This window comes from Anomaloglossus baeobatrachus, chromosome 9 (genome assembly GCF_048569485.1).
Source record: "Anomaloglossus baeobatrachus isolate aAnoBae1 chromosome 9, aAnoBae1.hap1, whole genome shotgun sequence".
NCBI lineage: Eukaryota > Metazoa > Chordata > Amphibia > Anura > Aromobatidae > Anomaloglossus > Anomaloglossus baeobatrachus.
In genome coordinates, this window is record NC_134361.1 from 61,613,158 (window position 1) to 61,639,033 (window position 25,876).

The 25,876-nt window shown below is 44.4% G+C and overlaps 1 protein-coding gene across 1 annotated transcript in view; it reads left to right on the forward strand.

The window, feature by feature from the left end:
• The first annotated feature begins 2,425 nt into the window (after window positions 1–2,425).
• Window positions 2,426–25,876, forward strand: part of LOC142250478 (pinopsin-like) — a 48,728-nt gene continuing 25,277 nt past the window's right edge. Inside the window, exon 1 of the mRNA XM_075322666.1 lies at window positions 2,426–2,782. Within this exon, the coding sequence (XP_075178781.1) occupies window positions 2,431–2,782 (352 nt within the window). The 5' untranslated portion in view covers window positions 2,426–2,430. The remainder of the gene's footprint in view (window positions 2,783–25,876) is intronic.

Genomic DNA, 25,876 nt, shown 5'->3' on the forward strand with positions numbered 1-25,876 from the left:
AGAAAAGAAGGTACACATATTACACTCACTTTACTTTCCGTTCCATTGCTGGCCTCATGGTTCTTGTAGTTCGCTTCCGATTCCGTTGTTTACCAGAGCAGCGGATTGTGACTGATACATTTTAGCGGAAATGTGAACTTAGCCTTAGAGACCAGACTAGTGCATGTACCTGGCAGGCAAATTCTGGTCTCATGTGATATTTGGAATGGCACAAAGAGCTATAATTTGAGCCAGTCACATCCGCAATTTACATATGTGACTGTCACTTATTTTTCCACAGTAGTATACACTCAGTCTTATTTTGTGACAAATGTATCATATTGTGGGTAGTGTTGAGCGGACCCGAATTTTAAAAATCCGGATCCGCGCGGTTTCAGAGGTAGATCCGGGTCTGACCCGGATGCGGGATTCCGGGTGCACGATCCGGATTCAGGGGTTTTTTTTTTCTCTCTCTTTCTCCTCAACTCTAATTGTGGGGTCTTTTTTTTTTGCTGTATTGTTTAATGCAAATTAAAAGCTGTTTTTGCAGTACAAGCAAAAGCTATGGGATTCCAGAAATCTCATGCACACGGTTGCTTTTCTCCCTGACTAAATTGGAAAACCGCTGCGTTTTTTAAATCTGCAGGATGTCAATTCTTTCAGTGTTTATGCAGCATTTTTTCTACCATAGAAAGCAACTCTGCAAAAGGGCAACAATATGTCTTTGCTGTATTTTTGCTGCATTTTTGTTGCTTTTTTCGTGAAAAAAAGTGAACTTTATTAAACATACTTTTGTACAAATGACACATGTAATCTGCATAAAAAAATGCAGCAAAAACGCAACAAAAAAGCAGTAAAAAAACCCACAAAACTTGCTTTTAGTAAGCAGCTTTTTTTACTGTTGAGAGCAGGTTTTGCCAGCAGAAAAAAAGCAACATGTGAACACAGCCTAAGACTTCTATCCAGAGATGCAAAACGCTGCAAAAAAATAACCCGCAACGTGCGCATGAGCCCTTAAAGGGAATCTGTCTGCAGGTTTTTACTACATAAGCTGAAGCTGGCATGCTGCAAGGGTTAAGACAGAAAGTTCAGGCATGCCTGTGTTGTCACAGTCCGATCTCTTGTTTTGCTATATTTGCTTTATACAGCTGGACTCTTATCATTGCTGTGACTAGCTGTCTGGGCCATATTGTCCAGCATGCCTCCTGCAGTGATTGACACCTCACAGTTAATGTACAATTTCTATAAAGAGCCTGGTGTGGGTGGGGACAGCCCTGTGGACTCAGCTATATGACTAAAGCTAAAAATGCACATTGTGTCAGAATGGCTGCACCCAGTAATTTAAGTGATACATTGTTGTATTCAGAATCTCTTTGCCTACAACATGTTGCTCTCAGATGAGGTAGCAAAAACCTGCTGACAGATTCTGTTTAATCAAAAGCAGAAGGAAGGCCTTGAGGCAGAGAGAACCTAAGGGCACAGGAGGAGCTAGAGTCAGAGGGAGGCGCTAGAGTCAGAAACAGGACCTAAAGGCAAAAAGAGGAGCTAAAGGCAGAGGGAGGAGCTAGAGGCAGGGGAGGAGCTAAATGCAGGCAGGGGAGCTAGCGGTAGAGAGAGGAGCTAGAGGCAGAGGGAGGAGCTAGAGGCAGAAAGAGGACCTAAAGGCAGAAAGAGGAGCTAAAGGCAGAAAGAGGACCTAAAGGCAGAAAGAGGAGCTAAAGGCAGAGGGAGGAGCTAGAGGCAGGGAAGGAACTAAATGCAGGCAGGGGAGCTAGCGGCAGAGGGAGGAGCTAGAGGCAGAAAGAGGAGCTGGAGGCAGGAGAGGGACTAAATAAAGGAGGTGTGGCTAGAGGCAGAGGGTGGAGCTAGAAGCAGGAGGAGCTAGAGGCAGAGAGTAGAGCTAGAGGCAGTGCTTTGCCCCCTCCCCCTTCTATCTACATGGAATCTCATCAGCACCAACTGCCATCTCCTCTCTCAGTAATGGGAAAGTCTTCACTGGATACTAATATTACCACAGAATTGAGAGTTTTGATAATGGCTGATCAGTTCTGATACAGAAAGAAGCAAATGTGTCTGATAAGAAATATTACAAATTTGCTTATTTTCATATGTTCTATTCATTTATGAAATAAAATTTATAATGGTGATTACTCTTTAATCTTATCATGCAAAAATATGTTTCATATCATAATCAAAGCACACAAAAAAATAACATCTATTAAATAGCTATATTGTGGTCAAAAATACCAGTCAGTTTTGGGTTAGCTGCGGACCCCAGTCCATGAGCTGATTCCCTGCTGATCTGATGTCAGTACGATCCTACCATGCAGTGCAGCCAGCTGCCGGCAGGGGGAGCTCCTGCACACACGAGTCCTGGATGCTCCTGCTGCTGAATTAGACCTGGGCTCCCTAATAATAAGCTGCAGTAGCAGAGGGTGATGATCAGAAGACATGGTGTGTGCCCCAGGCTTGCTGAATGGCTCTGCAGTGCATAATCTCTGCCTTGGGGACAGCAGGGACTCCTCAGTGGCTGGGCTCAGCAGGACGGCTCACAATGTGGTGGCTGTGTGCCTGGGCTGCATCCTGGTGCTGGGATCTCTCTACAACTTTCTGGTGCTGCTGATCTTTGTGAAGTTTGCAGCTGTGAGGACACCTATTAACATGATCCTGCTGAACATCAGTGTCAGTGACCTGTTGGTCTGTGTCTTTGGGACTCCATTCAGCTTTGCAGCCAGTGTGTCTGGTGGGTGGCTTATAGGACAGCAGGGATGTAAGTGGTATGGCTTCTGCAACTCCTTGTTTGGTGAGTAACCTTGGATTTTATTTGCAGATGTAGCAGAGCTGACTTTGTTGGCAGTAGAACTACTCCTTTTACAAGGTCAAGACTATGGTTTTATATAGGACTGCAGTAAACCAACCCAAAATCAATCAGTTAATGACAAATTCAGCTCTGCTACTTCTGCACATTCTGCTGATGCTGTTTTTTTTTTTTTGAGTAACCTGAGATTTAATTTACAACCTACTTACCTGTTCTCCCATAAAGTCCCAAACTCCTGGGTGAGTTCAGTAACTGTCCTCTAGAGATCACCCTACTAGTGATGAGCGGGCACTACCATGCTTGGGTGCTCAGTACTCGTAACTAGTGATGATTGAGCACTACCATGCTCGGGTGCTCGGTACTGGTAACTAGTGATGAGCGGGCACTACCGTGCTCGGTACTCGTAACTAGTGATGAGCGAGCACTACCATGCTCATGTGCTTGGTACTGGTAACTAGTGATGAGCGAGCACTACCATGCTCGGGTGCGCTCAGTACTCGTACCTAGTGATGAGTGAGCACTACCATGCTCGGGTGCTCTGTACTGGTAACTAGTGATGAGCGGGCACTACCATGCTCGGGTGCTCTGTACTGGTAACTAGTGATGAGCGGGCACTACCATGCTCGGGTGCGCTCAGTACTCGTACCTAGTGATGAGTGAGCACTACCATGCTCGGGTGCTCTGTACTGGTAACTAGTGATGAGCGGGCACTACCATGCTCGGGTGCTCTGTACTGGTAACTAGTGATGAGCGGGCACTACCATGCTCGGGTGCTCGGTACTGGTAACTAGTGATGAGCGGGCACTACCGTGCTCGGTACTGGTAACTAGTGATGAGTGGGCACTGCCATGCTCGGGTGCTCGGTACTGGTAACTAGTGATGAGCGGGCACTACCGTGCTCGGTACTGGTAACTAGTGATGAGTGGGCACTGCCATGCTTGGGTGCTCGGTACTGGTAACTAGTGATGAGTGGGCACTGCCATGCTCGGGTGCTCGGTACTGGTAACTAGTGATGAGCGGGCACTACCGTGCTCGGTACTGGTAACTAGTGAGGAGTGAGCACTGCCATGCTCGTGTGCTCGGGTACTCGTAACTAGTGATGAGCAGGCACTACCATGCTCGAGTGCTCTGTGCTCATTAAGAGCAGTCGGACGCTCAGATGGGGGTGACTCAAGTATAATGGAAGTCAATGGGGAACTCTTATTTTTCCAGAAAAATGCTAAAGTTTCCCATTGACTTCCATTACACTCTGGTGCTCAAGTCGCGCCCATCCAAGCATCCGTCTGCTCTTAACGAGCACTATGCATCCGAGCATGGTAGTGCCCGCTCATCACTACACCTTACATTACTCCACCGTGGCTATGATTGTGGGGGCACTGCGCTGTTTCATGTGGGTACTATTGATCTTTTATGGGTACCCTGTGCCTGTCGTATGTGATGTGCCTAGCATTATAGGGCTAGTATATCTTGGACCATTTGGAACTGTGGCAATCTCTTCTATTCAGGAACTGTGACCCACACAAAGCTTTAAATAAGATTACAACTTGTTCAGGATCACTTTTCTAAACTTTTTTTTTTCTCTTTTTTTTTTCTTTTTTGAAGTGAGATGTCACAAATTTGTGCAATTTTTTTTACCAAATTAGGTTTTACCCTAAAAAAAGTGTTATAAATCTGTCTTTTGTGTACTTTGGGTCATTTTGTGGGGTACTGTGGCTTATAATATATAGAATTGTTAAAGGAACTATAAAAAAGAAAATAATTTCTTGTAAAATTTATAGATGACTTGCTGTTTACTTGGAGTCCAACAGCTGGGAGCCCCATCGATCGCAGGATCCTAAGAGCAAAGGCTGAATAGGGTAGAGGGATACATGTGCGGACTTCACTCCATTCATTGTATATGGAACTGATAAGTACAGCCCTCGGCTCTGTCCAGCAGTCCCATAGACAATGCAAATCAGTGGAGGCAACGCATGTGTCCCTCCACTCCATTTAGCGCCTGTTCTTAGGATTCTAGAGCTCCAGTTTTGGGATCATTGGGGTCCCCAGGAATTGGATCCCAAGCAATAAGCCAGTTATCCCCTATCAACTGTACAGGAAGAAACTCTTTAAAGGGAACCTGTCAGGTGCAATATGCAGCGAGAACCACGAGCAGTTCTGGGTGCATATTGCTAATCCCTGCCTAACTGTCCCTGTATCTAGTAGCATAAATAAAGAGATCTTTAGAAAAGTATTTATAAAGATCCTTTATGATATGCTAATGAGTACAGGGACTAGTCACAAGGGTGTTAGTTCCTGCACTCATTCCGCCCTCTCAGCATGGACGCACTAACATGCTATTCAATGGAGCATTACCAGCAGTGACGTACCTGTGTCCGCTGTCACCGCTGATCAGAAGAGCCGACACTTCCGGTCATGCGAACTAGACCTCTTAGAAGCTGGGACGCGTACACCAGGATTCATATTGCACATGACCGGAAGTGCCAGGACTTGACAGCGGACACAGGTACATGCGTCACTATTGATGATGCTGCATTGAATAGCATGTTAGCACAATCCTGTAGGCGTGCTAACATGCTAAGAGGGTAGCATGAGCGCAGGGACTATTGAGGCATCAAATAATATCTACATGAACCATCAGAAGGTGTTTGCACGACATTGGGCCATGAACCAGACGTCTATCTTCAGGTATTCATTGACTACACAGCACCGCTCTCAAAGGCTATATTGGTGCAGAACATGATGGTAATGGAGGCTGGAATGGAGGTCTATCCTCTTCAGCGATGAGTTGCGCTTTTGTCTTGAATGCAGATAGTTGGATATTGGTCTGGAGACGTCAAAAAGAGGCCTTCAAGAGGGAATGTCAAAGTGTCCCAGGAGCAGTCTCTTACAACACCAGGCCACATGTTGCTTGCTCAACTGTGCGCAGCCACGGCGTTGCCACAACTTTTCCTTCCTGGTGTTGATATTTCAATGTTGAAAAGTATATTTTGGGAACAACACTTGAATGTGGCCCTGTTTTCTACTTTTTAGCTCTGAATTATTGAAGCCAAAGGTGAAAAACCCGCCTTAAGTATTCTGCTGTCCTGTGCATGTCCTGATGTTATATAAGCATTTTTTATAAGCAGCAACTGAGGACGTGTTTCCATTCATTGACAGCAAGCAGAAATCTTACAATTTATAAAAAAGGAGAGATATTTTAAAGTTTTTAATATACACTAAGGATATATGCAATATGTTAAGTATTTTCTGCAGACATTTCTAACTAAAAAAAAGTGTGCCTTGCCCTTGGCAAGAAAAATTAAAATATGTGCCTTTTTTCCCATACATTAGAATGGGTGAAAAACTGGTGCAAAAACAGTGAAATAATTATCATTGCTGCAGATTTGAAATTGTTCTTACTTTTCTGGAAGGAAGATTTCAGAAATCCCATTCACTTAACTGGGAAAGAAAAATGCTGTGTTTTTCCAGGAAAGAAAAAAAACAAACAAACACTCAAAGCTTTATTTATTTATTTATTTATTTTTTTTGTAAGATCAGAAAATCCCTTATCCTTTTTAGCTTTGTGTTTTTGACAGAAATAATAGTGTGGAGCTGTAACCCCCTGAATTAAATGATTGATGGGCCTATGTATAAGGTGTCACTGGATGATGCAGGACATTTTGTGTATAGCGGCTGTGGACACAAATAGCGAAAAAAAAAAATATTTCTAGTGTGTATCGGTATCTTGGACTGTTCTTGTGCATGTTCTATGACATTTATTTTGGTGTAAGACAATTTTCATCATGAATAGAGTTGGGCACATGCGCCACCTACTGGTTAACAAAAGTAATCGTCCAGAAAATGATCCTGAAAAGTTACCAGCGGACAGGAGATCAGATCCTCATATATAGTTCTTGGAACAACATCCGAATTTTCAGATATCATGGCCAAATAACTACATGCACCATAACAGCCCAGTCAGCCGATGTTCCTTCCATATATCACTCTTTAGGAAGGACAATCCCTACTTCTTGTCTCCCCGTTGAGTATTTAGTGAGATTTTTACCTCAGTATTTGTAAGAAAAAAAACGAGTGGAACAATCAGAGGAAAAGTATAACAGAAATATTGGCACCACTTCTGTATTTATCACCCACTCTTGGTGTTGTCTTACAAATACTGAGGTAAAAACTCAAATATTCAACGTGTGCACGTGGCCTTAGATTACATGCTTACGTTGAGTGTTTGGTGAGTTTTTTTACCTCCAGTATTTGTAAGACAAAACCAGGTTTCAGAGGAAAAGTATAATAGAAACACTGGCACCACTTCTGTATTTTTTTTTTACCCACTCCTGGTTACAAATACTAAGGTAAAAAAACTCCCCAAACACTCAACGTAAGCATGTAACCTAAGGCCACAAACTCAATAAACACTCAATGTGTGCACGTGGCCTTTGCTTCTTCAGGACTGATATAAGGCCACGTGCACACATTTTTACCCTAGTATTAAGTCAAAACCAAGTGGGTGGGTATATAATGCAGACGTGGCCCACATGTTTCTATTATATTTTTCCTCTGATCGTTCCATTAATGGGTTTTGTCATACATATCCTGAGGTAAAAAAATTACCCAAGTACTCACTGTGTGAACATGGCCTTGGATACTTCCTTAGGACCTATATAAGGCCACGTGCACACGTTGAGTTGTTTTTTGTTTTTTTTTTTGGTTTTTTTTTACCTCAGTACTTATGAGCCAAAACCAGGAGTGGGTAAAAAATGCAGACATGGTGCACATGTTTCTAGTATATTTTTACTCGATCGTTTCACTAATGGTTTTGTTAAATCCTGAGGTAAAAAAAACTCACCAAATACTCAACACGTGAATGTGGCCTACTTAATGAGCTCAAATTATCCTTTATCCAGATCAATTTATAATTTTCTAGATTTTTTTTTTTATATATATATATATATGGGCATGTCACCACATAGTACTATAAAGACAGGGAGCACATTGGAACAGGACCCCTCTACCCAAGGGTCCCATTCATCACATGGTCTACCTCCTGGGTTCCTATGTTAAAAATTAATTCTGTGAACGTGACCCCAACTTTTGATCACCGTTGATCGGTATATAACCATTGCAATAGTAAGCTCCACAACGCGACATCTGTACACGGCACTGGCGGACACAGGCAGATGAGGACCACTGTGCAAGAACAATATATGGGCCCTTTAGAGCCCAAAAGCTCATCATAGTGTACAATTCCTCATACTTTGGAGGTATAAATAGGCCCCCATATCCCTTGGGCCATATCCTTTGGGCCTCTGTTGCACCAATGATATATGTCCGCCCCTGATACACGGAATCCTCATATGTTAGCTAAAAGGCACTCCATCACTGATCTGCCTTCATTTCCTACCTGCCCTGTGGAAATGCAATCGGGTTCGGCGCTAACGTCAGCAAGGTCACCTTTTTCAGCGGCACATGCTGCATACAAGATGCAATAAAAATAACATTCTACGTTTTACCTAATTGCTTATTGTTTCCTAGCAGTGTGATCTAGGCTGGATACAACAGCATGATGACCTCCTTCTATCAGGAAGAATAATTACACCCTATTTACCAGAGTGAAGTGGATTTTATGGCTACGTTCCCACTGTGAGCCTTTTGTGAGGTTTTTGATGTTGCAGAATTTCTCAGCTATTATTTAATTTACGTTACTTCCGTTTTTATCGCACTTATTACTTTTTTTTTTTCTCTCTTTTTGGCGCGTCATGCTTCAAATAAAACTGCTTCGTATTTTTATGCTTTCTAGAAACGCAGCCTCTTAAAGTTCTAACTAAGTGGATGGATTTATAGAAATCTCCTGCCTTCTGTTCGGTTATTTTTTTTTTTTGTTTTAACTCCGTGTATTCTGACCTGCGGTGCGTGTCTTAAATCCACAATATGTCAATTTCTCTTGCAATTATGCTCAGATCTCAGTGCAGATTTGCCCCATAGACTTGTATTAGATGCGGAAAATCTGCAGGTAAAAAAAAAAAAACCACGAGTTTTGTGTGTTCCGTGGCAGAATTGCATCAAAAACGCATCTAATCCGCACCAATAGTATATCTATAAAATTTTGGCAAAGCCAAATGTCAACACAGCGAAAGAATGCAGCGTCAAAAACTCCTCGTGGGAATGTACCTAATAGTGTTTTTGTTTTCTTTCTTTTAAAGGGACCCTGTCACCAGATTTCACAACTAATAGCTGCGGGCACCACCAGTAAGCCCTTATATACAGCATTCTAAAATACTGTATATAAGAGCCCAGACCGCTCTGTATAATGTAAAAAAACCACTTATAATACTCAGCTAGGGGGCAGTCCAGTCCGATGGATGTCGCTGCTCTCCGATTTGACGCCTTCTGTCTGCTGTAATCTCCGTCCTCCTTCTATCCAGCCCAGACCGGCATCGTGGTCCTGCGCAGTCGCACTTTGATCTGCTCTGCTGATCAAAGTAGTGTAATGGGCAGAAGTGAGAAAGTTAAAGACCACCCGTGCATGCACACTACAATACAGGGCAGATCAAAGTGCGCCTGCGCAGGACCTCAATGCCAGCCTGTGTGGATGACGTAGGACGCATCATGCACACGGGCCTCAAAAGAAGGAGGACAGAGATCGCCACAGACCGCAAAGAGGAGGCGCTGGATCGGAGAGCAGCGATACCCATCGGACTGTACCGCCCCCTAGGTGAGTATTATAAAAGTGTTTTTTACGTTACACAGCGGCCTTGGCTCTTAAATACAGTATTCTAGAATGCTGTATATAAGAGCCCACTGGTGGTGGCCGTAGCTGAAAGGGGACAAACCTGGTGACAGGTTCCCTTTAAGAAACATTGTGTAATAATTTCACAAGCTACTGTTCTTCTGAAAATGAGTTATGCCATATGTTTGAGATTATTCAGGATGAGTGATGCCAGTACTTTTTTTTTTTTTTTTTTTTTTTTTTTTTTCCACTTTTTACATCCGTTTTAAGGGCCTATTCACATTACTTTCTATGCCATAGAATCATACCTGTATACAGTGCCTTGCGAAAGTATTCGGCCCCTTAAATTTTTCAACCTTTTCCGACATTTCAGGCTTCAAACATAAAGGTAAAAATTTTAAATGTAATGGTGAAGAATCAACAAGTGGGACACAATTGTTAAGGTGAACGAAATGTATTGCTTATTTTACATTTTTGTAAAAAATAACTGAAAATTGGGGCGTGCAATATTATTCATCCCCTTTAAGTTAATACTTTATAGCACCACCTTTTGCTGCGATTACACCTGCAAGTCGCTTGGGATATGTGTCTATCAGTTTTGCACATCGAGAGACTGAAATTCTTGCCCATTCTTCCTTGCAAACAGCTGGAGCTGAGTGAGGTTGGATGGAGAGCGTTTGTGATCAGCAGTTTTCAGCTCTTTCCACAGATTCTCTATTGGATTCAGGTCTGGACTTTGACTTGGCCATTCTAACACCTGGATAAATTTATTTGTGAACCATTTCATTGCAGATTTTGCTTTTATGTTTTGGATCATTGTCTTGTTGAAAGACAAATCTCCGTCCCAGTCTCAGGTCTTTTGCAGACTCCAACAGGTTTTCTTCAAGAATGGTCCTGTATTTGGCTCCATCCATCTTCCCATCAATTTCAACCATCTTCCCTGTCCCTGCAGAAGAAAAGCAGGCCCAAACCATGTTTGACAGTGGGGATGGTGTGATCAGGGTGATGAGCGGTGTTTCTTTTACGCCAAACATATAATTTGTCATTGTGCCCAAAAATTTCGGTTTGTTTTTTTTTTTTTTTGTTGCCCCACCCACCCATCCACGTTTGGTGTGTCTCCCAGGTGGCTTGTGGCAAACTTTAAACAACACTTTTTGTATGACTTTCTTCTTGACACTCTTCCATAAAGGCAAGATTTGTGCAGTGTACAACTGATTGTTGTACAATGGACAGACTGTCCCACCTCAGTTGTAGATCTCTGCAGTTCATCCAGAGTGATCATGGGCCTCTTGGCTGCATCTCTGATCAGTCTTCTCCTTGTTTGAGATGAACGGATGGACAACCGGGTCTTGGTAGATTTGCAGTGGTATGATACTCCTTCCATTTCAATATGATCGCTTGCACAGTGCTTCTTGGGATGTTTAAAGTTTTGGAAATCTTTTTCTAACCAAATCCGGCTTTAAACTTCACAACAGTATTATGGACCTGTCTGTTTTGTTCCTTGGTCTTCATGATGCTCTCTGTGCTTTAAACAGAACACTGAGACTATCACAGAGCAGGTGCATTTATATGGAGACTTAATTACACACAGGGGGCTTATATTTATCATCAGTCATTTAGGACAACATTGGATTATTCAGAGATCCTCAATGAACTTCTGGAGTTAGGCTAGTTTCACACTTGCACTATTTTGACGCAAACTGAATCCGTCACTAATGTAGTACAGTTCATTTATTTACAGTGGAAGCACGTTACTATGGCGCGTGTGTGTGTCATGCAGTACCCGCTTGTGTCCACACGATGTTGCGCTTCCACTGTAAATAAATGAACTGTACTACATTAGTGACAGATTCCGTTTGCGTCAAAATAGTGCAAGTGTGAGTGGGGCCTAAGTTTGCTGCACTGAAAGTAAAGGGGCCGAATAATATTGCACGCCCCAATTTTCAGTTTTATTTTTTTTACAAAAGTTTTTAAAATAAGCAATAAATATCGTTCACCTTCACAATTGTGTCCCACTTGTTGATTCTTCACCATAATTTATTTATTTATTTTTTTTTATCTTTGTTTGAAGCCTGAAATGTGGGAAAAAGTTGAAAAATTCAAGGGGACCGAATACTTTCGCAAGGCACTGTAATGGGTGGCAGATGCTACTGTATGGCATCTGTCTCAGGCATCCACTAACCAACCGGACACTATGGTGAACGTTTGAGAAGACACTAGGAAGGGCACACAAGTATCACACACATGTTCCTGCAGGATGTAAGGATATATGAGAACTACCGGTACTTCTTCCACTGAAAGGCCCTTGGCTGGTGGAGGATCATCTGGCAAGGAGAGCTATGGGTTCTGTTGGGCTGATTTGCTGCTGGAGGGGAACAGGTCTTGAAAAATTCTCAGGAACACCTCAGCTTCTCCAAACACGTTGTGGTCGATGAGCTGCAGGTGCCAACTAAAGCTGTTGGAGTTTCTATCTTCAGTCTGTGCATAGCTCCATTAAAGCCCTCTGATTGTATATAACGATTACATTGCTGAGGTTTCCCCTTTAAAAGCCCTGATTACATTTTTATATGATCAATGAGAGCTTTAGTGGAGCGGTGCACACACAGCCTGCAGCCACCAACCTCAGTAGCTAGAGACAGCGACTCCCACTGCTGTCCCATATGCTGATTTAAGCAAGGGGGGAGAACGGCTGGCCAGCAATCCTATCCTCAAACAATGTGCCCCCCTACTGTAGAATAGCCCCAGGTATAGAGTACAAGAGGGCTCTCCTTTTTTTTTTTTTTTAAGCCCTTGTGGATGCACATAGCTGACTCTCTGCTACTGGAGGTGGCCTGTATGAGAGGGGTACCAAAAAACAAAAAATTTCGGAGACAATTGGGTTCACAGTGCTGCCCTCCCCTGCTAGGTACATGCTCCCTGCTCAGTTGGCCAAGCATCGTTCATGAAAAAACGTCACAGAAGACAGTGTGATTGTTTTCTTTAGCCCTTCCTTATCTTCTTGGCTATTTTGCAATGGCGAACGCTAACCCTGCGATTTTTTTTTTTTTTTTTTTTTTTTTTTTTTATTCCCCCCCCCCCTCATTCTAAGCCATAATTTTTATATATATTTTTTTTTTTTATTTTTCCATCAATATAGTCATATCAGGGCTTGTTTTTTGTGGGACGAGTTGTACTTTTGCATGACACCATTCATTCTTCCTTATATTGTCCTGTGAAATGGAAGAAAAATTCCCAAAAAAGTGAAATCGCACAATTATTTATTTTTTTTTATTTACCGTGTTCATTATGTAGTAAAACTATTATGATTCTGCAGGACAGTACAAGTTCATGGATGCCAAACATGTAAAATTTTACTTTTATTTAAGTGGCAACATTTTTTTTTTTTAGAAGTTTTGTAAAAAAAAAAAATAAAAAATAAAAAAAAAATTGTGCTTTAATCACTTTCTTTGAGACTCAGTGTTCTCATTTTTTCGGGATCTAAGGCTGTGTGATGGTTTATTTTTTTGCATCTTGACCTGATGTTTTTAATTATACCACTCTTGAGTAGATATGATGTTTTGATCGCCAGTTATTGCATTTTAATGCAGTGTTGCAGCAACCAAAAAAACCCGTAATTCTAGCTTTTAATTATTTTTTTTTTTCTCTCACTATACACCCTTTATCGATCAGATTAATTGCAAAATTAGTTATTCCTATTTATGCATAATTTTTTATTGATTATTATTATTGTCATTTATTGAAATAAGATTTTAATCTGAGAACAATTGAGTGTATGTAATTATTACATTGATCACTATACTAACAGAGCAGTCAGGAGATGATACCTATTTTGCTATTTGCCATGGTTTATAATAATCCCTGCAACGAGCTGTATAACATGTATTGTCGGTGTTTGCCTGCACTTTCTATACTTTGTGATGATATTATTGTTTTTGTACTCTGTATGTGTTGCTGACCCTGTAGAGCAGTCACACTTCTATGTGTGGGCATCAATATTGATTTTTTTTTTTTTTATTTTATTTTATTTTTTTGCAACATTAGACAACAAATATCACACTTGTTTGCTGTAAGTAAAGGTCATGATGATGGGAAATGCACATTTGTGAATGGAAATGTAACCCTTTCTCTTGCTGAGTTATAAAGAGTTCTATGTTGAAAGCCATAAAGTAACATTCTTTCTCAGCACATTACTAATTTTTTTTAAAGAAGCACGCTGATGAATAGTTTTTCATTAAAGTGTGTGTGTGTGTGTGTGTGTGTGTGTTTACATAGTCGCCTATCTGCTCTCTCTGGTATCCAAAACTGTTCTGCTCCTCTTCTCAGTGACGTTAACGCCCTGCAGGTTCTCCGGATTACTCTATACTCTGTGTGAGCCAGAAGCCTCTTTTACAATGGAGCCCTGTGTCTGAGGAGTGGTGATGTCACTGAGAAGAGGAGCAGAATGGCACTGGACAAATGAGAAGACAGCGTTGGTGAGTATATTAACACACTTGTATATAGGAATACAGTGTAATGCACGTGATTAATCTACTCACCTACCAGCCATCTTCTCCTTTGTCCAGTGCCGTTCTGCTCCTCTGCTCAGTGACGTCACCATTCCTTAGACTTTCTGAGTTACACTGCGCTCTGTGGCTGCTACAATGTTAATCTATGGAGCATCAGAACAAGGCTCCATTGTAAAAGAGGCTTCCGACTTAGCGGGATCTGGAGAGTCTGCAGAACGGTGATGTCACTGAGAAGAGGATCAGAACTGCACTGGACACCAGAGAAGACGGCGGTAGATGAGTATATTAACACTCACACTACAAATGCATACCTATATACACAGATTTCAAATAAAAAAACCCATACTATTAATGGGGGATATACTGTATGTGTGTAATGTATAATATATAATGACACTGTGTGTATATATTATATAGTATATAGGAATCAGATGTCCAGTTCGTCTTCTGTTCCTCTGTTTTAATCTGTATTAGAACACTGTTCCCACTAATATTTCACTGCACTCGGCAGCTTCATCAGGGGTAATGGGACAGAAAATGCAAGATCCTGACAGATTGGACATTTTTGATATATATAAACAGAGTGCATCAGTCCTCACAGTATGCCTCACATTCACCATGTAATCATTACTTCCCTGTACTATACTGGTCAATGGTACAGGGGATTCTCGGGCAACTTCCAGTTACTCAAACAGGATAGCTGTGGAGTATGCCAAAAACTTAAGACAACTTTTTTACATAAGAACTTGCCTCTTTCATTATGTGAATATTGAAAGTGTCAGTATTACCCTGTCAAACCTGATATATGCACACAATTTTTGAAGGAACTTGGCATGAAGGTTGTTCCAAACATCTTTGAAAACTAACCACAGATCCATGGATGTAGGTTTGCACAAACCCTTTTGCCGCTATATGTGTTCCCACACAAACAGACAGTCCAGTGATGTCCAGCTATAGACGGTCACAGCGTATGGCTGCCCAAAATGCTTCCTGACCTTGTATTATTTCTGCTTAGTTTTCATACCTTTCCCTTTAGGACCCTGCAGAGTTCCTTTTCAGCTGCTTTTCATCAGTACTTTCCTGGTGACTTTATATACCTTTACTTCCTATAACTAGGTGCTGGAGAGAGCTTTAACTACCTACAGATCCTGAGTGCGAGCAGATGGCTTGCAATCATCTGCAGTAACTTCATTGGAATTGGCAGACCCTCTCCATGTACCTATTTTGAGAAAAGTTGTTTATTTCCCTGTGTTTTTTTAGCACCTACTGGGGTTGACGAAGAGCTCATCCCATCTGCTCTCTACCTAGGGCACATATCTGGGTCAGTGTAGGGTCAGGTATCCAGCTCAGCATATAGGTTCCGCACCTATCTAGGGAGCTGAGGGAATCCAGGGCCCAGCGGTAGGCTTGGTTAAGGGTCAGCATCTCCCCTTCCCTAGACATAATGTCTCCCTTCTGTTTCGTCATTTGCGTGATACTCCCCTGTACCTAGCGTGACAGCTTTGTTTGGGTTAATTGTCCAGATTCAGGATACATTTGAAGCTAATCAGATGCCTCCATGACTTTATTGCATGATCGATAAGTATCTGTCTTCATTTCTGAGTATTGGGGATGTGGCGCCCCTGACCTGGTCAGGCACCACTGAGTACTGCACCCATGCTGGGGGCAGTACAATACAGGTAATCCAGAAGGCTGGCCAAGGTGTGATTACACAGGCGCATAGTAATCAGGTCTCCCACATGGACCTTTGGTGGACCCCTGGGGAATCCAGGAGGGGGCGTGGCCTCCATCTCCACTCAAGGAGTGTGGTAGAGAGCCTGGTTGCTAAGTTGCGTAGGCAGGCACAGTGGGGAGGGAGTAGTGAGCCAGTTAGTGAGTGCAGCTCAGGGAGAGCAGACGCATGCAGCAGACCCTGGAGTCTGGCACAATCTGACAATGCACGTGCAGTGGCTACCGACTGGGGAGAACAGTCACCTGGGAGTGCCACCCGAAAACCACCCGAGGCTGGAGGCAAGCGGTGGCTGAGTAAGGGGACTACCAGGAGAGGACCAGGCCCAAAGGGTAACAGGTCCCAGTGCAGAGATTTATTCAATTTTCTCCTGCCAAACCTGCCGGCGGGGGCACTTCAGACACCCACCACAACACCACAGAGTCCGCAGCCACGTAGCAATGAGAGGGCCCATAGCTCACAAAAGGCAAGCAGCCGGAGTGACTTGGTCCAGGCTACAAGCAAACGGGCTGAAAAGAGGGGAGAACAGGCAGCAGCAACTTCCATGGGTGACCCCCGTAGGGACTTCAAGTCGGGGTCACACCAAAAACATCAGGGCTAGAGAAGGCGAGGCGGTAGTCACACTCCCAGTCAGCCTGAAGGAATTCCTAGTTTCCTCTGGTTAATCCTAGCTACGCCCGGGTACTCACCCTGCCATCTACTGTGAGTAAAAAGCCTGTCTGGACTGTGCCTGAGTCATTCTGCGACCTGTGGTTCCACACACCTACACAGGGCCCTGGGGCTTGCCTCACTCTTGGGAGGCCACTACATCTAGCTGCATCCAACATCAGCCCCAGGCGTCCCCTAATCTGCAGTGGCGGTCCCCTGACCGCAATACCGAGATTGGCGTCACGAAACTACATATAAAGAAGCAACCTACCTGTGACCAGACCATCCCACGTGGAGTCCCTGAAGGTAATGCACCGACATAACACCTGTGGGGCTTCACAGGTACACCATTAATTTTGACCAAATACCTCTCCTTTTTCTGAAATGGAGCCCAAACTTGCAAGGAACCTCCATCATGCTTCACTGTTGCCTGTCCATCTGGTACCACTATCCAGCCCTTTAGCGGGCAAACTGCCTTTCGTAACACCCAAATATTTCACGTAAGTCCTCAGTCCAGAGCACTTGCCGCCATTTTTTTGCCCTCCAGTTCCTATGTTTTCTTGTTTAATGGAGTTATTTGGCCTCATTTCACGGTGGCATGAATACATTTTTGGCACCAATTCTCCATGATGTAGACTTATTGTTAGAATACTCTGAACAGTAGATGGTTGTAACTAGGTCCCATTGGTTTCCCCCAGTTCTGAGCTGATGACACTGCTGGACAGATTTCAATTTTGAAGTGAAGCAAACGTGATTTGTCTTTTATCTGCTGTCTTAAGTTTCCTTGATCAACCACTGCATCTACAGTCTTCAACCTTGCCCATTTATTGTTATCGTCATTCCTGAAAAATACAGGCAGATACTTCTCAATCATGCAATACCATCCAGGAGGTGCATAATTGACCAGATTTTGGCCTTCTAAACTAAAACGAACACTTTAAGCAGCCCCTGTGCTGCACTCTATAAGGGTGCATGTTACCCCCTGAGTCCCCCCCCCCCCCCGTAGACCCCAGAAATACCTTTTTATAGAATCTCCTGCCCTGTATGTAAATTGTCCGGTCCAATGGTCACCCTAATCTGCCCCTCTGTCCCTCCTTTCGCAGTCCTCCTGTGCCGATTGATGTGGATGACGTCTCAATCTCACGCCTGCGCAGACATATTGCCAGCTCACAGGCACACTTTGCTCTGCACTATTGCGGGCAGAGCTGAAAACATAGGTGCGCCTGTGAAACCAGTGAGTTCTCTGCGCAGGCGTAAGATTTTGCTCAGCAATGTGGCTGACGTCACCCGCTATATCCACATCGTCAGGCAAAATTTCGCGCCTGCCCAGAGAACTCTCCTGTTTGTGCAAGTGCACCTATGTTTTCAGCTCTGCCTGCAATAGGGCAAAGCAAAGTGCACCTGCACGAGCCGGAAGTATGGAGATTTTGCGCGGCTATGTGGATAACGTCTGAGGCGTTATCCACGTCAATTAGCAGAGGAGGAGGGCAAAAGGAGGGACAGGAGGCGCAGATTAGGACGCCCATCAGACTGGACCTGACAATTTACATACAGGGGAGGAGATTTTCTGAAGGTACTTGTGGGGTCTACGAAGGGGTCAGGGGGTAACGTGCACCTTTTTATAGAATGTGTGCCGTGGCTCGAGGGGCGTCCGGACCCGGGGGTCGCGCGGCCACTCGAAGGGGGATATTTGCAAGGGATGGTGTATTTTGAGAGTTTGTGACGCCATCGTGGCGTGTGGTAAGGTGGAGTGCCACCGCTGTAGCTGGGAGTACCCGGTGGCGATGGAGTGGGCAGCCAGGTGTTTAACCCCTCCACGGGTTGGGGGGTCAGGGGATGCCCCGGGACTCAGTGATGGGGACAGGGATGTGACGTTGGGGAGGTAAGGGTTACTTGCGTACTCACTCGGTCCAATAATGCTGACACCAACAACTTTAGTAAACCAAAGTTCTGGACACCGCTGCCGCTGAGGGGGAGCACGTTTGGGTCCCGTTTCTGCTGGCGTTGCCTGTTGATCTGTGACCTTTCCTTTGGCACTTTGTTCTCTTCTAGTTGGTCCCTGTAGCTTGAAACTAGTCGGGTCCTGCTCCCCAGTGTGGCTAACTCAGGGAGCTTGCTCTCAAGGTTCACACTTGGGATTTCTTGGATCGTATGTGTGGAAAGTCTTATCCCCCCCCCCCCCTTCGTTGCGCTAGTACCCCGATTTTTTTTGGAGCGGGTGGAGAGCGGATCTTGAAGGCTCCTTTCTTGTCGGGTGAATTGTCAGGTTGCCTGGAGCTACTCCCTGACCTAGGATCCACACACCCCGTCGTAACCTGGTACAAGGCCGCCGGATGTCCTTCACGACAAGGCCGTGCCCCTTGTCACGATGCCGTGCCCCTTGTCACGATCCCCTGCGACCGGGGGTTCAGCTCCTACCAGGCCCAGACCAACGTCTGCTACCTAGTACTTCCAAGGAGCCCAGCTCCTGACCTCCTCTCTCTTTCATCTCCAACACTGCACTCTCCTCTAATCTGACTGACTCCTGACCTCCCCTTAACCAACCCCCCCCACGTGGGCGACCCTATTCCACTCAGGCCGTCCACTGGTGGGTGTGGTGCAGTGTCCCCATGATTTTGATTAGCTGGTTTTGGCAACACCATTGGTTAGGGACCCGTAATCAAGGAGGAGGTGGATATTGTACAGAAGGGCAGATTGCACAATACCCTGTGACGACCTGATGGGCCAGGGCGTCACAAATGCAGCACAGGTACTGCTGAAGGTGATAGTTTTAGTTTAGAAGGCCAAAATCTGGTGACAGGTTCTCTTTAACAACACTCTTCAGTGTAAACAAGGAGTCCTAGAAATGATGTGACCCCCACAGAATCCTGATCTCAACATCATCGACTCTATGTTGTATTACATGAAGAAACAGAAATGATTTGCACAAGCCACATCCACAGGAAACCTGTGGTCAGTTCTCCAGGATTTTTGGAACAACTTCCCTGCTGAGTTCCTTCAAAAGCTGTGTGCAAGCGCCTGAAGAAATCGATGCTGCCGCGAAGGCAAAGGGCAGGCTCCCCAAATATGTATTTGATTTAGATTTCTCTTTTATCTTTCACTTTGAATTTTGTTAATTGATAAAAATAAACTGTTAACATTCTTACTTTGCGTTTTTCCACATCTGCCTAAAACTTTTGCACAGTACTCTAATGTTTTGCTTCCCAGGCATTGTAATCTCCTAGAAGGCCAATATAGGATTAGCTATATCAGGCTGCTTTCACACATCTGGTTTTATCAGAGCCGGCCAATCCGGCTCTAAAACCTATGCAACGGATGCGGCGACAATACCGCATCCTTTGCATAAGTTTTTGACATGCGGCCCATCCAGTTTTTGACGCTTGCGGCAGGCTGCTGAGCATGCGCAGTGGAAAAAAACGCATGTGGCGGCCGGATACGGTGTTTACCGCAGGATGCCGCATGCGGCGTCCATAGGCATGCATTGCAAATCGCGCCGCATCGGCCGGATGCGGCGTGATGCGGTTTTTTTTTGCCGGACAGAAAACCATGCCAGGCAACGTTCCATCCGGCCACCGCATCGGCTAAATCTGCCGCATGCGGCAAAAACTGGACCGGGCGCAAGCCCATGCAGCACAATCCGGCACTAATGAAAGTCTATGCAAAAATAAGGCAACCGGCGGAAAAAAAAAAGGTTGCGGATTTTCTGCAAAGCGCCGGATTGTGCCGCACAGGAAAAACCGGATGTGTGAAAGTAGCCTAACTATGTGGCTTTATTCACCAGTGTTGTGTCCAGAATTTTCTGCTCTTAGCAGGAAAGTGACATTCATCTAATGCCAACCTCATGTGATTGAGGGTAGGTAGACTTCCTGTTTCAGCATACAAATGCTGATAGCCTGTCTGCAGGAGGTTTTGGTTTTTTTTTTTTATTTATAACTATTGAGTTTACATAAAACATTCAAGTCACATACACTACAAGGTCTTGGTGGAAAGTGGCAAGCCTAGATTCCTGTTTAAAAAAAAAAAAAAAAAAAAAAAAAGGGCTTGTCCACTCAGGGCTGAGAATCCCAATTTTACCTAATGCACAAGGGATTACGTTAAATTTTTGAAGAGCCTTGAAAGTCTTCTAACAGAAAATTCAGTGTGCATAATAAAATGGATTACAAGAAACATTTTTATTTTCTTTTTCGGAACTCAATAGCACTCTTGAAAAAGATATTTATGAAATAAAGTTATTTTCTATTCCCCCCCAGTTGATTAAAATGGAGACTAAACTGCAGAAAAAGTTTGAAAGTAGTTAAATAACGCACTATCTTTTTGGACTATATATCACACATAGGTTTTGGAGGAGGAAAATTAAATCTGAAGAAAAAGATGTGGTTGTGACGCACTGCTATGGGGGATCCGCTGCTGACACTGTTATGGGGGTAATGTCCTCCAATTCTGTACTAATGTCCCACATCCTTGAACCTTTCCTGGTATATATGTTCCCCATCGTGGGCTCATCCTGGTATATATGCCTCCCATTATGCCACACACAAAAAAAACCAAAACTATTCTGCTCACCTTCCCTCGGCGTGCAGCATCCTCTTCTGACGCCAACAACTGACTTTGGCGTGTAAGTGACGAGCAGCGCATGATGTTGCTACATATGCCCCCAGTCACATGCAACTCTGCAAGATGCCAGTGTGACGCCCTGGACTAGTCAGGTAGTCCCATGCACACACACCCCCTCCCCTTAGAAAGGTAACAGCAGCCAAACTACAAACCTTTGTCACCACCCACCAGGTTTGATGTTCACACCAGGGGTGGCAGAGCCAGGTGGTTGGCTCCGCCCACCGAGGAGTTCACAGGCCCGGAGACGGGAAAACAGCGAGTCGGAGTTGAGTCTTGACAGAGGAGTGAGGAGAGTCAAGTTCAAGGGAAGACCTGTTCTCAGGCCTGCCAAAGTTTACACTAGGTGTCTGGGTTGGAGCCCAGTCACCTTTGGCAAAGACGCAGACTGTGGTGGCCGCCTGCAGGAGCTGGGATTACAGCCGGTGGAACCATGGGGACGGGCGGTGGCCCGCCGGTACCGAACCGGGGAACCGATTGGAAACCGGAGCACCAGGAGGGGTACTCAGACCCAGTATGAGGCCCAGAAACAACTAGGCTAAGTCAAATTAACTGATTGAGGACTGGATTTTAGGACCTTTCCCACACAAGACCCGACTGAAGACAACAGCCCAACCATTAGGGTAAAGCCACCGCCAAGGCATAGATACCCAAGGGGCCAGTGTCTGCGGGCAAACGGGGCTCTCCCGACATACAGCAAGCCGGGGAGCGGACTACCGTTGCTTAGGCATAAGAGTCACAATGTCTACACTAAAGAGGTGCAGGAAAAAGGCGGAAACCACCAACCTGTTAAGGGGAAGCTGCAGCCGGCTACGGGCACCGTTCATCATCTTGTTTGGTTTACCAGAGACTCCAGCGTGTTTTATCATAGTGAGCACACCAGTGCCTTCGGGCCGCACACCGCGCCGCACCGCACCAGCACCCCAGCATGCATCCAATCCCCGCCTCGGCACCTCCCTCGGGCCCCCGGGACCATCATTCCCCCTACCCACGGAGGGGGTCAACACAAAGCTGCGCAATACCGTCCCCGGGAGCCTAGTCAACGGCAGCGGTGGTATCCATCCATTCATCACAACCCGTGGGTGGCGTCACAAACTTAAATCCCCCTGCAAACCACCGCGGCTCCAGCCGTGGACCTCCCCACCGAAGTCCCTACGTGCAGCGCCAACCCCCTTTCAGAGCGACGTGACCCCCGGGTCCTTGGAAGAGCTCGAGCCACCCACCTACGAGCACGGATCCGAGCGGCTCGGCAGCCGGCCAAGCCCCGGGGCGGTACACCAGCAGCGGCAGAAGTAGTGAATATTCCTTTCCTCATTAAACAGAAATTAATATTCACTGCTCTTCATGCCCATAATCCCACCACTGTTAGGGATAGTAAAAATCTTTAGTCATTTGCTATTACTGGCTTTAGGTGAGCGGGATTATGGGCGTGGTGAGCAGTGAATATTCATCTCCCTTTAATGGGAAATGAATATTCACTGCTCCTGCCACCATTGGCTTCCTGCAGTGGTGACCCTGCACTTGCCTTCTGTGGCCCCACTCTATCGCTGTCGGTGCCTTTTATTTTTGATTGACACAAGCTTCTTCCACCAGTTCAGGGAGACTGCTGTGGGGGCTATTTGTGTATCATATGATCTCTTTCTCAAGGGCATTAAAGCCATCCCACCACAAAAAGGAGAAGCCAGTAATCAGTATGTTCCTTCATGCTAATATCTCACCTCACCATGTGCCAGCAGGCCTTTATATTGGCAGAGTTAGACCTGACTATGTCACGCCTGCTTGTGGAAAGCCAAATAGACAAGATGCATAGCCTAAAATGGGAGGGCCCATGCTCCTATACATCATATTTTTCATTTTATAAGAGGCATCAGATTATAAGACGCACCCCAAAGTTAGAGGGAAAAAAAAAAGGGTTCATCTTGTAATCCCGTGGTGTCTTACTGATGAGAGGAGGGGGCCGCAGCGGTCATGGAGTGTGGTCACGAGGTAAGAGTGGTGCAGCGGCTGTCCCAGATGCTTGCTGCAGGCGCTGTGATGCAGGGAACATCCAGAAACTGTACGCAGTGCGGCTTCACATAAATGGCACCTGGAGTCAGTGCGTGCACAGATTGAGCTATTGGCTCAATTACAAGCCGAGGTCTTATTTGCGCATGCGCCACCTCCAGACACTATTTTCCTTAAGTCTACTGCTGGGAGATCAATTAGCTGGAAGCGGCACGTGCACACATGAGATGTTGAGCCGAGAGCTCCATCTGCACACGTGCCGACTCCAGAGGCCCTCACCGCCGACATTTTCAGGATGGCCTGTGCCTCAGATCCCGCAGCACAGCGCCCGAAACATTGCTCCTGCCACTATTCTCCACCACCCCTCGGTAAGCTACATTCGGATTATAAAATGCACCCCTCATTTTCCTCTCAAATTTTTGGGAGTAAAAGTGCGTGTTTATAATTCGAAAAATACGGTATATGTATGTATGTATGTATGTGTATGTGTGTGTATGTGTATATATATATATATATATATATATATATATATATATATATATATATATATAATGTATGTATGTAATGTATATGTGTGTTTGTGATAGGTTGATATGTCAAACAGACACATACAGTATATACATACATAAAAACCGGACTAGACCAAAACCGAGAGTGTTGGTAAAAGGGCACTGTGTAGTTCCACATTCACATTGTGGCCATTAACAGACAAAACCTAGGAAAAAAACAATGAGCACATACACTAAATTAAGTAAGTATCTAGTAATAGTACACATAAATGAGATTTGGTACTTTCTTGACGCTATTTTTATCAAGAGGACAGGACCCAGACTTGACTTATCCACACATGTCCATGACCAGATGCACATCCCAAAAAGGTGGGAGTCGCGCCCCATATGTGCAAGGTAATGCTTATCTGCAGCTTTGTGTGAGATATTCAAAGAATAAAAGTAGCTACGATATATCTTATGTTTACAATACTCAATGAAAACCTTTTCAAGAAGACCTTCTTAGCAGTAGTGTCTCTGATAATGTAGCCGGTTTCGGTCACGTGTTGCGCTGTCGTGTTCGGTCCTTTTTACATCTCGGACATAATCTGTGTTTATTTCCCAATAATTGTCATATGTTTAATGGCATTTCTCATTATCTCTGAAGTGTGAACATGAAAAAAAAGAACTATTGTTATAAAGAATATCCGTTCTTCTGTGAAGCCTATTTGATATGGTAAAAAATGTATTCAAGACCACAATAACAGGGAAGAGAAAGGCAGAATTGAGTTAGGACAGGCTTTACATAAGTCATATGCAAATATTCTCAGCTTGAACCCTATTATACATGTAATGTAATACAGCTGAAGCTAAAGAAGCAGTAAATCAGCAGAAAATGCCACAAAGGATTTCATGCATGATGTGGTCAATCTATTGGTCATTCTTTTTGGCCGTGTTCTCGCTAATTTTGTCATCACAAGGAGTTTAAAGATGAAGCATTGTAGCGTTTAATGATGCCAGCCATAGAAAGTGACCGGAGACTGTGATGTGCGTCTCGGAGAGTATGCGTATATATATACACGTGTTCTGAATAAATCATAATGACATCTAATTAACCTTCTTGTAATCGTAGAAGAAAGCTTCAGACTGATACATTCCATCCTCAGATATATGTTCAAAGAACTTTTTAATTAACAGTCCGGGTTTTACATAACTACATGCAGAGGCCAATACTACGTAAAAAATGTGGACAGGTGTGCTGCTGTTTCTTGGATAAAAACAATCATCATGTACAACCCCTTTTTAAGTGTAAGGCACAATGTTCTTCTTTATGGTATGTTCGCCAGATAATGAATTTTCGAATCTTGTATCTTTCAACTAAAAAATAAACAGTAGGATAAAAGTATTGAACGCCTACACATTTTACCTACTGAAGTTTTATGACCTCTGATCCAATTCTAAATCTATAGGCATTCATATGGAGATGGATCTTCATCTCTGGGAAGGCTTTCTACAAGATTTTGGAGGTGTCTATGGGAAGAATTGTCACACGGTGTTTGGCTCTAAACTTGCCGAGTGTTATGGTGGCATCAGACACTGTTCAGACGACAGACTGACTCTCCTCACTATATTTTCTCTGGTGCTTCTTAGTTGCACAGACAGGCTAAGGTGTCGACCAGCTGTGTGTTCATTAGTGATTGGTCTAACAGGAGTTAATTTACGCTAGCCTGCCTCTTACCCTTTCAATGACATGTTACAGGAGACCTATCACAGGAACTCCCCACCTTTTTAAGATGGAGGAACTTGACTTCCTGTGCCGTCTATAGCTTTCTGCTAAATCGGTCCGTGTGCTTTTGGTTTCCAGTCTGGTGATTTACTGTGTGTTGCTTCCTGTTCTGTGGAATTCCTCCTGTTTGCTTATTTCCTCCATGCTTAAGGAAAAAAATTAATCACTTGTCTGATTACTCTGTGTGAGCATGCTATCACTGGTGTTTACTTGCTCCTGTCCCGGCCCACCTCCCTGTGGTTGGGAGGGTGGGGTTTCTAGATCAGGCTGGTCAGGAACAGGGGTAGGAAGGTGGCCCACAAATTGTCACCATCAGACGTATCTCTGGGATCACGGACAGCTAAGGCCCCCTAGCCTGAGGGCCCCATGACAGTAATTTCCCGTAAATCTAGTTTTGCTTTGTGCATTGGGTCACAGTAATGCTGGCACAGAAATGGGCCTTCTCCAAACTGTTACCACAAAGTAAGAACCTAAAATGTCTTGTGTGCTGAAGCATTAACACTTTCTTTCATTGGAGCTAAGTAGCGGAGGAAGATCCCTAAAATTCAACTGTATAGCATTATCCCTCCTCCACCAAACTTCACAGC